Below are 14,318 nucleotides of genomic sequence, written 5' to 3'. Positions count from 1 at the left end.
AAAAAAGCGCAAAAAGTTCTCGTGTTGCTTTAAATACAAGCTAGATTATTTATTATGTTAAGTCCTCCGCACAGATACAGAGTGATGTTCTTGTTCAAAACCAGAAACTGCATGCTGTTTGACTTTATATATATATATATATATATATATATATATATATATATATATATATAAAAACATGATGACTGAATATGAACCTCACACACTCACCCTGACACGTAGCCGCGTGTCTGTCTCATGACGTATCTCCACCTCTAAAGTGAGGATATCTGCTGGGTAGTAGGTCTTCACCTCCCTTACGAGTGTACCTTTCTGCCCCAGCGATGTGTCGTTTATTGACACAAGCGTGTAGGAAGGGAAATCCTGTGGATAGAAACACCAGGGGATGCCATTTCTCCCTGATGGGCGGGTGGCAGAGGAGGAGGGAGAGGATGCAGGGATGAAGCAACAGCTCCTTGCCTCACACAACTCTCGGGTCACAACCACCCCTCTTTCAGGGTAGCAGTCAAACCGCCACGCCTCAGGGATTAAACTGCAAGCCTTGCGGCGGGAAGCGGCTGCAGTGTTGTTTACTCCTACGTCTATTTGAGAGTCTGGTGTTTGTGCACCAGCCGGTGACGGTAGTTTGTGTGGCTGTTGGTTGGACGGTCGGTGCAGCCAGAACATGGCGCCCAGTAGCCAGCATCCACAGAGGAGCAGCAGCAGGCAGCCAATCACTAGAAGGCCTGTGGTGACGGAGCATGACGACGTACGTGGAAGCAAGGAGGCTTCCTCTGGCTCCCGAACCTTTAAAACACAACAAGGAAATCAAATAAGGAACACACTCAGAAAAGCAATCAGGAAGAATCAGATTAGTCCCTGTATACTGTAAACATACAAAAGGGACTAGACAGGCATAAATAACAGAATGTTATGGAATAAAAACATAGAAAACAGGTTACAAAAGAAAATCCTAAAAAAACCTGGCACCTTAAAAACAACCTAAGATCTGCTTACTTTTTTGTTTAATAAATTAATTGATTAGTCTTGAAATTGTGAAAAAAAAGGTCATTCATAATGTCCTTAAACTCAGAGGGATGTCTTTTAAATGTCTTGTTTGGTTCAACCATAAGTCTAAAACCAGGACACATTTAGTTCCCTATCACATCAGTCAAAAAAGCAACAAATCCTCACTCATTGAAAAGATGGAACTAGAAAATTACTATTCATTTTACAATAAAATAATTAATAATTAGACTATCCCCCAAAAAATGACAGCCCAATGAACGAGTACGAGGACTCTGCAGCAATGATTTGAATATACAGAAATAGACTTTTTAAACTTAATGCAAACGTTTTGAGGCAGAGGAAGCTGTATACATATACAAATATGAACTCACAGAAAGTTCTTCATGGACAGGACGAGGCTCTTCTGACAAAAGTGCACTGGAAAACTGAACATCTTCCGGGTTCAGCCGCTTGTATGACACCATCCTGATAGTGTGTGACTGTCAAAGTGAGTGGCTGAACGCATGAGAGAGGCACAGAGACAACAGAACAAAGTTCAGTTAGATGACAAATCTCATCTCACTGCTGTTTTGTAGTTTTTACAAGAAGTGTGCATAAGTGAAGTGAAAATGACTGACTGGTGGTTTTGTTTCAACGGTATACAAAGGAATGATGACACAGAAAGCATAAGACAAAAATGAGTTGGACTATCAAAGCAGTGGTGGAATGTAGATTAGTACTTGAGTTTCTGCATGTTCTCCTACTTTATACTTCTTCTCCACTACATTTATTTGAGAGCTTTAGTTACATCAACAAATAAATGATGATGTACTATTTTGGATGACAATAAAACGTGATGGATCCCTTGGTGTAACGTCACAAGAACTCAGGAGTATATGTATAGAAAGAAGAAGAAATCCAGCAACAATTCTAATCAAATAATGCAATATTATTCTGAAATGGACCATTACGTTTGAATTCTTACTTAAGCTTTTGAATGCAGGACTTTCGCCTGTAAAAGTATTTCTACACTGTTGTATCACTTTCACATTCACCACTGCCATGATAGACATTGCTACAAAAGGTAGGGATTCAAGTACAGCATTTTATTAAGGAGAATTGGAATTAAAACAGAACACTAAACATTTTAACGTTAAGGACATATTAAACGCATATATGTGCAATAGCTGGATGGTGTTATTATGTAATGGTGAGGTATTTAAGGCCCACACTGATATGACGTGTTGCGCATTTTGTCCAAAGAGCACTGGGTCGTAGTTAGCCATGCGTGTGAATGTCAAAGTTCACACGAGACATTTGACCACTAAATAGATTTCCGATTTAGCTGACAAGACATTATAGTTAGGAGAAACCAGTCGCCCTAGGGGTACGTTATTGTAGCAACGTTTATTGGCGTTAGCTAACTTTAACAGCAATGTAACTTTAGCTAACGCGAGCTAACGTGAGCTGACAAGGACGTTAAAGTAAGCATCACTTACCTAGATAGCATTTGAGTCTCACAGACACACAAGGATACAGCGTGCAGAGCAGCCTTCCCTTTAAATCAATGTTTCGTTAGCTAGCTAGCTAAATCATCCGTAACGTTGATAACCTCAACTGTCTGCATAGTGTGCGTCTGTTTATCTTCATGTTGTGTTCAAGACACCTCGTAATTTCGGGAACTTCCGTTTTCCAACAACCTCTTATGTCGAATTCTCTATCTCTAAAATAAACTTCAAATGTCATGTAAAGTGTTTTTGTCAACAACGTTATGCTACTTAAAGACTATTAATTTAGGATTGGTCATGTTTTATTTTTATTTATTTTTTTTAATTAAAAGGGTCAGGCGTGTTTTACTTGCCGCAGTGCTGCCTACAGGAGCAGCTTGGGTTTTGTAAAACCTAATTGGACAGTCTCCGTGTGTGTTACAGCAAATGCAGGGTCAACGAGAAAGGATTTCACTCTCTGCATAACGGACCTTTTTCACAGCAGACATTTTGACTTGTTATAGTAATAAAAGCACAGCTGAAACTGATAACCTTAACGATGGCACAATTCCATCGAGTGTCCCAGTAAGCTATTTCAGTGGGTCAGCATGCACAATACCAGGGCCTCTCCTAAGTGGCATGCAGCCATCATTAATGGTTTTGAATACACCTGTGCTTTCATATGACTCGTCAACATGTCCACCGTGAAAAAAGTCTATATCAGAGTGAGCAGACTGCCTATACATAAACGTTAACTGGTAACAGTTCTTTATCAGATAGAAATTAGAATACATGACTAGTAGTATAAAATAGTATCATTGCATGAAATAAAAATAAGTCAAACATTTAACAGTCAAATTTCTCAAAGGTTCAAGAAATAATATTGATATTGCTAAAATATTGGTTTAAATTGTCTTATATAGCCTAGCAAAATACACTGTACATAATCCTGGACCTGGACACTGTTGTGTACAATGTTGTGTGATCTAATTTTTTTGTATCCATGTGCTGTTATTACTTGTTATTGCGGTAAAATGTGTTTTACCAATGTTTTTCTATACCTTTTGGCAAAAAACCTATTCCTGTACTCCTTTTCCACACATGTTCAAGTCAGTATGGGAAATCATACTGTAATAAAATATAAAGGGTTTTGTGTGAACCCAAGACAAGTGAATTCATTTCCCAGAGGATTTATGTGCTTGCTTGATCCAGAACATGCATCATGTCATGCATAGTAAACTGATTGAGAACATTTGTAACTTTTTTACTCATCACTTGAACTAAAAATATAGTGTGTCTCGATTTCTAACCAGAACCTTTATGGTCAGTGTCTACAGGCAATTCCTTTTAATAGTTTAAAAAAACATCATGACACATATTCATGACTTTTAGAGGCATATATTTGTACCTCTTGTACATAAACTCCTGTCAGGAGTCAGACATGTCCCATACAATAAGACAGAGGCAGCTCTGGGCAAAATGTAACATCTACATGGCTTTAAATTATTGCCTTTTGTATCATTATAAGATGACCTTTATTCACAATAGTTACTTGGCCTTTAAAGGTCCCATGGCATTAAAATTTCACTTTTTTCATTTCTTTTAACATTAATATGAGTTCCCCCAGCCTGCCTATGGTCCCCCAGTGGATAGAAATGGCAATAGGTGTAAACTGTGCCCCGGGTATCCTGCTCTGCCTTTGAGAAAATAAAAGCTCAGATGGGCCAATCAGGAATCTTGCTCCTTATGAGGTCGTAAGGGGCGAGGTTACTTCCTTTTTCTCTGCTTTGCCCGCCCGGAGAATTTGACCCACCCATGAGAAAGAGACATCATGGCTTTCAAACGAGCAAAGTGGCGGTTGGTCAAGCCCACACACCCCACCCTCCACCTTACCCCCCCCCTCTCTCCTCCTCAAAAGCTACAGACTCAGAAATGGCACATCCTAAGGAAAGCACACTGTGGGACCGGCTCTAGTGGCTGATTTTGGGAAAGAGACTTCAGGGATGGTATTAGGGGACCACTACGGCCTACATAAAAGCATCCAAAGAGCACCATGTCATGGGACCTTTAAGAGTTTTCTAAACCAGGTGAACCTGATTCATGATTTAGTTGTTGAATAACACAAACAGAGAATCACCAGTTGGGAAAATGGTTTTGGCAAAAGACCATGATGAATATCATGATCATTACCAGCTAAAATATGTCGTAGCCAAAAAATGAATTCCAGTTTCACCTGATTCGTAGACGGATTATCGGCCAATGTAACGTCAGATACAAAAACAATTACTCTTCAATCCAATGTCCACATACACGATTAGTTTGAATGACAAATACTGCATGAAAAAATGTGAAATCACAGACCTTAAATAAGTCCTTTGCACTACAGTAAATACTCTAAATGTGAGTGTGATATTTTGTTGCAACTAACTTAAGTAAGAGTGATAAAAGAGTAAATATGAGTCCTAAAATCTATCATCTGAACAGTTTCCAAGATGTTTGTAGTAAATATGTCTGGTCATTTTGGCCAAATCCCAAAGTGAGCCCTGGACTAAAGACTCACAGACTTAATGGATCTCAGGTGCTAAGTGATTGAGTGTTTGAGGGCACATGGGCTCAGATAAATGGGATTGGGACAGCACTTCACGAGATCACGTTACCTTGGCGACGTTTAACAACAAAGATGTTGCCGACACTTGCCTGTTTGGGCATTTTTAGTTTGTTGCTTTCCACACGGCCCAGGCAAAGGAGACCAAATTTTTTCAAACTCTTGTTTTACAAGCTGGACAACATGTCCGTTCTATTCCGTGGTCGTGTGTTATGCTGTTTACCTTTCGAATTTCCGGATTTCCTTATGGCCTCTGCGGTAAACGTCGTGTGGATAATTCCATTAGGTGAAGTCTGCGTTGATGCAGACTCACAGAAAGGGCTCGGTCAGTGCGTACTCAAACACTCGCACCCTTTGAAATTCGACATTGGGACAACTCTAAGAGGGATTCTGGGAGTCCGGACTTTGGGATTGGGCCTTTGTTTCAAAGTGGTGTTAGTTGCTGAACATCATCTCACACTTGTCCGTTTGTTAATTTCAGGGAGTTACATATTTTAGCTTTAATACTTTTATGTGAACCACCACATTGTTTTAATGACAGTTCCCTGAACGTTTTCAGTTCCCGTTTTACTGCCTAAAATCTTCGTTCTATCGTTATACTACTACTGGTACATATCTCTGTAGTTCAAATAAATACATTTTCAGTCATTTTTGTCTGCTATACACATATTAATCGGGGAGTTATCGTCACTCTGTGATGAATCGTCGTTCTTTGCACTGAAGCCGGACTCCTCTTCAGTGTGCATCTGCTCATGTTTCCGTTTGTGGAGCCTTAGGCTTTGTGAGCGGCTGAAGCCTCGCCCGCAGGTGTCGCAGGCATACGGCCTCTCTCCCGTGTGAAGCCTGAAATGGTTCTTGAGGCTTGAAGCTCGGGTAAAACTCTTTTCACATTCAGGACAGTCAAACTTCTCCCCAAAGTGGATCTTCTCATGTTCCCTCAATCGGCCGGACTGGTTGAAGCTCCGGTCGCACACAGAGCAGTGGTAGGGCCTCTCCCCTGTGTGTGTGAGCCGGTGTCTGTTCATGGCGCCCGAGTGGGCGAAGCACTTCCCACAGTCCGGGCAGGAGAACGGTTTTTCTCCCGTGTGCACCTTCTGGTGACCCTTGAGCTGACCTTTCTGGGTGAACTGCTTTCCACACAGACTGCACTGGAAAGGTTTCTCACCCGAATGAATTCGCATGTGAATCTGAAGCGCCGACATCTTGTGACAGTCCCTCCCACAGAGGCCACAGCAGTAAGAGCTCTTTGTCAGATTGTTACACTCTTCCTGCCCTGGTGAGGCTGGAGCGCTGTCTTTATCGCTGCCAGAGACATGATCAGGGTCCTCTCCGGACGCTGTGGGGACATAAATGAAAAAATTGAAACGTATATTAACAGTTTTTGCTTGTTAAGACATGGCTCACTGTGGAATCCAACATGACACGAGATTGAAAGGCAATAAAAACAAAAGATCCAATGATCAGCTTTCAACTCATCAGTGTGCTGTGTAAGCACTATTGTTCAGTCAAGGTGCAAAGTGCATGCAAGTTGATTTTTGGACAGTACCTGTCAGGTACAGTTTTGGACAGAACCTGTCTCACCCCACTATCGACGGCCCCAACTTTTCCAACAGCAGAAATATTCATTTTAAGTGTCTGATTCAAGGCTTAGGTTGGACACTAGACAAAGGTAAAAATGTCAATGAATGTCTGAATAATAAAAACCTTTATTGCCCCTAAGGGAATTTGCTTTGCACAAAGAGCCTGAAAGAATACCAAAAGAACATCAACAACGAAACATGACAGCAAATAATATAACATAAAAAGTATCAAAAAAACATTGTAAAAAACATAATTTGGGAAATTGATGAAGGACATCAAGTACAAGTTCAAGAAAGTACCAAATGCTGGCTTTTCATTTTGGGAGCATTCCACTGAATTAAAAGATAAGCAATGTTACACAGTTTGGTAATTAGTCCCTAAAGGAATCAAATATTTTCGAATTGTTAAATTAAGGTTCTAATTAATCATAGGGCGTTCTGTACAGCCTATTACATTTTAAGAAGTAACACAAAGTCTCCACTAACCAAGCTGCAGGGTTCTCATTTTCAAAACAGTCAGTCAGAGACACCAAAGAGTAAGTTGGAGTGAAATAAAAAAAAGACACAGTCCACTTTCTATTATTTAAAATATCAAAATAGAGAGTAGTGGTTCTTTGTCTTGGAAACTACCAACATTTGTTTGTAAGACAAACACAGGCAGCTTTTAAAGAGCACATTAACCAGACAAAGGCCAAGATCTGAATTTCAACTCATAGAATTAAGAATTAAGCTACAGGTAATGATACTGTCAATGACGGTTGTCACTCTCTCTCACTCTGCACCTCTCACGAAATGTAACTACACGTCGCGGCAAAACGTCTCTCAGCCGTTGGCTTGGTTAGCGGGCCTTTTCCCCCCCCCCACCCCCCGACTCATTTTGGTTCTGCTCTCCATAAACAACAGGAAATCAAGGAGAGGGTTAACTGTCCTGCAAAACACGTCTCACCTGGTCCAGAAAGAACGGGGAAGGGTTATTTTTTTTTTTTTTTTTATTTTTTTTTTTTTTCATTGTGGGGGTTTTTTTTTTTGGGGGTGCGGGTAGTGGTTTTGTCTTCTCTTTTTTTGAGGGGTATTTTGGTGCGGGGGGGCCACTTTGTTTCTCTCACTATGACTTAGAGCACTACTCGTCCCTCTCCGACTCCCCCCCCCCCCCACACACACAACAACCCACACACACACCAGCGCCAGTATAAACACCAGGCCATTTACGTAGGCTACGGCATAAGCTTAAGCTAGCTAAGTCTGAAAATGCATCTTTTTCTCTCCTTCCCATATTTAGCCAGCATTTTTACTTAACTTTTATTTCAGTTTACAACAATGTTTTTTTCCCACCTAGTTTTCATTATTTTGTTTATTTTTGTTTTAACAATTATAACCTTGGTGTGGACAGAAACCTTTGGAGAAAAAAAAAAAAACTACCTAAAAAAAACTAGTGTGGACACGCAAACATTGTTTTCGGATTTACACAAATTAATGTGGCTGTAGACTCGTCACAGCAGAAAAAAAGGGTTAAAAGAGAGACGTTCATTGACACAAGGTCCTAGTTAAGACTGTAGTAAAGACAGTAACAGTGGTGAGCGTTATTTTTAATGTGTTAAGTGATATTTGTACTCCCGTAAACTAATTTCCTTACTGTTCACAAGTTCCTCTTCTTCCTCCTTTACTGTTATCCTTATTTCTGTGTTGCTTTCCTGATGCTGCTCTTCAGTTTCCTCCTGATTGGTGCAATCCTCACTACCATACACATGGTCCGGAGCTTCTTCTAGTGGGGGAAAACACAAGTAAAACAACCCCTAAAAATGTAAAAATCATCATTAAAGGCATTCACGCTCAATTGATTATATAAAAGGTAAATTTGGAATATTCTGATTACGAACCACACAAGGGTTTCTCTTCTTCCTCCTCTTTAACTATGACGCTCATATGCGGACTAGAAGTGACGTCTTCTGGTTGCTCTTCTGGTTCTCGGGGGTTATTTTCACACTGAGCTGCTTCGTCACAGCTATGATCCTCTGAGGAATGGGGCTCAACTGCACTGGGTGAACTCTGACTGTCAGACACCTATTGAAAAAAAATAATAAGAAGAACGCATGGAGGCAACAATGGTGTTAGGAGGTTGTAAGTAATATATGTAAGAACGCAGACAGGATTTCCCCCAGAAAAACGTTTAGCCCGGGGCAAGTGTCTTGTTTTTCAGTGAGGGTCCGGCTGGGAACAGTCACAAACAGATGGCAGGAATAATGCAAAGCGCCATAGTTTCTATGTTAACAGAATCATAGAACGGAATTGCGAAATTAAGAATTTAAAAAGCTATAAGAGTGATTCCATGTATAGGGCATAGTCAGTTCTGAAGATTGGGAAATATGACTATGTTTGGGTTTCCAACCGAGCCTACCCACTGTAACTGTAGCTCAAAAACATTTAAAAAAAATAGATCACAAAATAATTCCCAGTGACTTAGGCCTAGTGGGAGGCAACTTAGGCCCGGGGGGCCACCAGGCTTACAATACACTGGGCGAAACCCTGGCAGAAGAAAATGAACATCCTAATCAAACTAGATAAAAAGGATTCTACTTTGTAATGGTTGTGCGTTGTCTCTCCCTCAGAGTGGATGTTGTTGGCCAGGTCTTGCTGGGATGATGCGCCAGCTGCAGCTTGAACTGGGTCTGAGATTACATCTGGAACTGATCCATTCTTGTTCTGTGTACACGATCGTTTGTGGTTTCTGAGAGTTCCTGCAAGTGAGAAGTGCCTCCCACAGTCCTTGCATGTGTACGGCTTTTCTCCTGTGTGAATCCTGGTGTGCCTCCGAAGCTCTCCTGGAGCTACAAAAGACTTATCGCATTGTGTGCAGCTGTAAGGTTTTTCCCCCGTGTGAGTCCGCATGTGTGTCGTCAGAGTCCACTGCTGTGCAAATGTCTTACCACAGTCGGAGCAGTGGTAGGGCGTGATGCCAGTATGGAGGCGCTCGTGTCTCACAAGTGTTCCCGACAAGGCGAACCTTTTGTCACAGAAAGAGCACTGATAGGGCCTCTCACCGGTGTGAGTCCTCTGGTGATCTCTCAGCTCCGCTGCCGAGTTACAGCTCTTATCACAGTCCGAACATGGGAACTTCTTCCTCGTAAAGCCCGCCACAACCTCAGAGTGCATCGCCTCTAGGTGAGTCTTCAGATGCCAGTGTCGGGAAAAGCTCTTCAGACAGATGGAGCAGTGATATGGCCGCTCGCCGGTGTGTGTCCGCCGGTGCAGTCGGAGCTCACCCTGACTGGCAAATCTTTTCTCACAGAAAGTGCATGGGAATGGCTTTTCCCCAGTGTGGACCCTTTCATGGATCATGAGCAGCCCCTTTTCTGGAAATCTCTTCTCACACATAGAGCAGGGGAAAGGCCTCTCTCCAGAGTGAGTGCGTAGGTGGCGCTGAAGTTTAGAGGCGTAAGGGAAGTCTTTACCACACACTGAGCAGCTGTGAAGAGACGGTGGTTTTTCAGTCTCACTTTGATCAAATGTCTTGGAGGGAGCCTCTGCAGGTACAATGTCATGGATAGCACTCTCTCCTGTGTGAAACGAAAGATGAGAAAGCAATGTTAAAGAGGCATGTTTGAACCAGTTCATCCCTGAGAACAACAAACAATGATGCTGATGATGTTAAGACATGGAGTCCTACATACTGTAGGCCAGTATTTTCAGCAACAACAACAAAAAATGTGGCACTGGATGTTTATCCTGACTATATATAATACTTTTATACAAGACATACTGCAGTTCAGAGTCGGTGTTTTGCTTGTTTTTAAACTTAAAGACCTTGGACACCCACACAGGTGTTTTCAGCTATTCTGGCTGATTAGACCTCTTCCCAGGACGCTGTGGGTGTGTATAAACTGATTGATTGACATCTCCCCGAGCCTCCAGTTAGCTCTGTTGCACCTGTTAGGGTAGGACACATGACGTCTTTATCATTCTTTTTTTGTGATCAAATATTATTTTATCTTATTTATATATAAAACAATTAACAAACAATACTATGGGACATAGGAACGCGTCCCAAGACCAAAGAGAAAATAAAAAATACACAGAGAGGAAAGACGGAAAGGGGGGAGAACTAACAATAACACAACAGAGCTCGCAGCTCACCAGCAAGGTCTTTATCATTCTTGTTGACTGTGTGGAACAAACGGACTGGAATGTTTTCAGGGAGGCATGTGATGGTTTAGACGATTTTACTGACACAGCCACCTCTTATATCAACTTTGTAGAGAACTCATGCATACCATCAAAGTCTGTGGCTGTTTTTAGTAATAATAAGCCATGGTTCAACAAAGAGATTGAAAATGTATGTACAGAGAAAAAAACATGCTTTTATAAGTGGTGACAAAGATCTGTGTAGAATTGCCAGATGTGAATTTGAACGTGCTGTGAAGAAAACAAAGGCTAAATACAGACATAGTCTAGATTCTAGACTATGTCTGTATCTAGCCTTTAAATTGGTGCGGAAAGTCTGGCAGGCCGCCAATTGAATAGCCCTGGTCTAGAAGATAAATTAAAAGCTAAAGTAACTAGAGGGGTATGGCAGGGACTACAGAGGATCACTGGGTACAAGAATAAACAGGCAACTGTTTTCGTGCGTCTTGCTGGTGAGCTGCAAGCTCTGTTCCTGCTGTTGTGTTTTTTTTAGGTCTCCCCCTCCCCATCTTTCCTCTTATTTTTTCTTAGGTCCTGGGACGCATTCCTATGTCCCAGTGTATTGTCTGTTAATTGTTTAAATATAAATGAAATAAAAATGATTTGATCACAAAAAAAACTAGATGAAATTTGTCACGTAATAACCTATGCTCTGGCCCACCTTTAACCTGGGCAGAGATCTAATCAGCTCAACACCTGTGTGGGTGTCCAGGGCCTTTAACACTTCAAATAACAAGTGAATTTATCATTTAGAATAGCTCCTGAAAAATCTAACCATAACTGGCAAATTTTGGAAGTAGTGCATCAAATAACTACAAATATTCTTTCACCTTTAACAAACTGTGGACCTCCACAGTAGATACTTGTAGGGCTACCTCTGAAGGGAAATTAGCATGCCACATTTGCTAGTGAGTTAACTAATGTTGGTTAAGATTTAGATGTTTCTTTCCATCCCTTTATAAATAAATAAATATGTACTTAGTCAATCAAACTAACATGAACATGTTAGTTTGATTGACTAAGTACATATTTTACATGACTGTTAGACTGCATTAAAATGCACAGTGGGCTCCATTTTCCATGTCAGTGTATACTCAGTTGTTATAATTTATTTGCTCACTGAGATCTGAGAAATCCACTTCTTCTCCATCGGAGTTGATCAGGCCTCCAATTTCTTGCTGATCTTCCTCAGCAAGGATCCCAGTTGGCCCAAAGTCCTCTGGGTTTTCAGAGCCCATCTCTCAAATATACAACCTTGTAGAGGTTAAAAATCAAGAGTCAGTATAAAAATACATTCAAAAAGCAAGTGATTGAACATATATAAGCAAACAGCTGTGGCAAACAACTGAGCAACCAATGTTGTTGCTGACTCTTTGAACTATAAATACATTATAGGGCTTACCCAACTTACTAAATCAAGAATCAAAATTATGTAATTTGCAATATTTATATGCATAGTGTTATTGATGTTGATATCGATGTTTATTTCAACCGGAGTCCTGTTACAGATTACATTACTTCAAATGCACAAACCAAACATGCCTGGATGGACAATTCCAAAATTTACAATTTCACTTATTCAGTGTTCTTGTATTTAAGATTAAAGAATTCTTTCAAACATTTGTGACATACTGTTGTTTCAGATATGTTTCTAAAAAAATAATGATCCCAGAGGATTCATTCAGTGACAGTGGCTGTTTTTTTGTTTGTTTTCATTCCACTCAGGTTCAGCTTTAGATTTTCATCCTTTCAGAAGCAGATTTCCATTAGGGACGTATTTGAACCACTTGATCAGATACACAACACAGTGCCTCCTTCTTCCCAGAAGACATCCATTGTTCTGCTCATGGACACTTCAGCAGTGCGGCTGCTTTGTTATGACAGGGGTTTGAACCTGGTTGGGCCTGAGGGACAGTGCCTTAAAAATATGTTGTATAACCCATAAGCTTTTTAGGTGCAACCCCATTGGCAGTTATAGTGTATAATAAATAATTTACTGTACTTTCAAGTGGTTTGAATGTCAGTGGGAAGTACTTAAGGAAACCTCTTTTCGTGCATCTGCCCTGAGTAGCCCAGTTAGCTCAGTAGCGTTAGCTTTATGGGACTCATTTTTTTGCTCGACCCCTTTAAGTTCCACATTTATTGTAGGCTAGTGTAAATTAAGCACCAAAATAATTGAGAAAAACCTGTTGGTATCTATGGGGACATTATTAAACCCATTATATCTGGAGCACCCTGCAGTACAGACACCAGTATTTGACCTCTGAATGAGCTGTCTCAGTCGTGACGCTGCGGCGGTGACCAGCTTTGGTCAACGACCACCTCTGCCTTTGAGACAACTGTTATTAGCCAGCTAGCCACTGACATGGCGTTCACTAGCATTGCCTGTATTAGCAATTAGCTAGCTAACGGTTGCACCCTCCTTAAGCTACAGCCGCTATTCAACAATAGCAAATACCAGTTCCGATGATTCGCCATCGAGTCCAAACTCAACATAATACGTTACATCTGTTAAATGTCACCATAGCTTGTGAAGCACTCTCTAAATAAGCTAGCTAACGTTTAACAACAGACAATAGACATGTTGACCAACCTCAGCATTGATTTTTCCCTCAGGTAAAAAAGTAGTCGCTCGACAGAAGTTTATTGAAACGACTTGGCAATATTTCTACGTCCCTCTTATTTTCATGCTCAATATGTTCACTGTTTCAAATTAATTCCACATAACTAATGAGTAAAGTTAAATACGCGTTTGGATCTGATGATAACCTTTTTAGCTCTCGCTGCTAGCCACTTACAGTAGTGTCGGAACTTCCGGTTGGCTTTTGATACCACAATAAAAGCCCCACTAATATAAAATACCGATATGTTTCTTACGTTCACGTTTTTTCATAGACATAATTGATAGGTGGGGGGGGTTACAACTTCCCCCAATAATCAAAACTGGCCAGTGCAACCAACCCCAAAAACCTATTATAATTTCCTTTACATAAATATGCATTGATGCAGAAATTTCACCAGAATGCAGAAAACAAAGACGTCAAAACTTCAATTTTGCTAAAAAAAAAGCGAGATCTCAACCCCCCTCAATGTTGAACCCAATTTTGATTTTTCCACAGCCTTTTTCAAAGACGCGTAGGCCTACATTTCACGTAAAATAATGCTGATCTTATTCAAAACTACTCAGCAGTCCCTTATTCTTAAAATATGTAAATTGATGGGAATAACGTATAATCACTGTCAATTATGTCTAATGCCATTGCTGGAGTGTCACGAAGTACTTTCACTCAAGTACGGAATTTGAAATACTTGTCCTTTACTTGAGTATTATTTTATAATTACTGATACATTCATTCAGCACTAAAAAATGACGACGACGATGATGATGGTTTTGCCTATATATGAAGTACTACACTTCTAATCTACTCGGTATAAACTCTGATCAAAGTTTAAGTTTAGATGAATCGCAAATACAAACGC

General features: G+C 40.6%; 2 protein-coding genes across 7 annotated transcripts in view; both read right to left on the bottom strand.

The window, feature by feature from the left end:
• Positions 1-2,682, bottom strand: part of gaa2 (alpha glucosidase 2) — a 14,660-nt gene extending 11,978 nt beyond the window's left edge. The window contains exons 1-3 of the mRNA XM_032529024.1: positions 2,487-2,682; positions 1,380-1,503; positions 211-786 (exon numbers count right to left, since the gene is read on the bottom strand). Coding sequence (XP_032384915.1) covers positions 211-786; positions 1,380-1,472 — 669 coding nt within the window. The 5' untranslated portion in view covers positions 1,473-1,503; positions 2,487-2,682. The remainder of the gene's footprint in view (positions 1-210; positions 787-1,379; positions 1,504-2,486) is intronic.
• LOC116697347 (zinc finger protein 2 homolog) overlaps positions 1-13,666 on the bottom strand; it is a 24,785-nt gene extending 11,119 nt beyond the window's left edge. The window contains exons 1-7 of one of the 6 annotated variants that reach the window (XM_032528659.1): positions 13,432-13,666; positions 11,938-12,092; positions 9,234-10,213; positions 8,537-8,720; positions 8,293-8,421; positions 4,540-6,415; positions 2,957-4,031 (exon numbers count right to left, since the gene is read on the bottom strand). In XM_032528659.1, the coding sequence (XP_032384550.1) occupies positions 5,721-6,415; positions 8,293-8,421; positions 8,537-8,720; positions 9,234-10,213; positions 11,938-12,076 (2,127 nt within the window). In that variant the 5' untranslated portion in view covers positions 12,077-12,092; positions 13,432-13,666 and the 3' untranslated portion in view covers positions 2,957-4,031; positions 4,540-5,720. Of the gene's footprint in view, positions 1-2,956; positions 4,032-4,539; positions 6,416-8,292; positions 8,422-8,536; positions 8,721-9,233; positions 10,214-11,937; positions 12,093-13,431 lie in introns of those variants that run through there. The other 5 variants (XM_032528690.1, XM_032528672.1, XM_032528697.1 and 2 more) reach the window with 5 other exon arrangements.
• Between the last annotated feature and the right edge of the window lie 652 nt (positions 13,667-14,318).

The sequence above is a fragment of the Etheostoma spectabile genome, chromosome 2 (genome assembly GCF_008692095.1).
Source record: "Etheostoma spectabile isolate EspeVRDwgs_2016 chromosome 2, UIUC_Espe_1.0, whole genome shotgun sequence".
Taxonomy (NCBI): Eukaryota; Metazoa; Chordata; class Actinopteri; order Perciformes; family Percidae; genus Etheostoma; species Etheostoma spectabile.
Note: the sequence above shows the minus strand (reverse complement) of the source record. Positions and strands in the feature narration are given on the sequence as shown.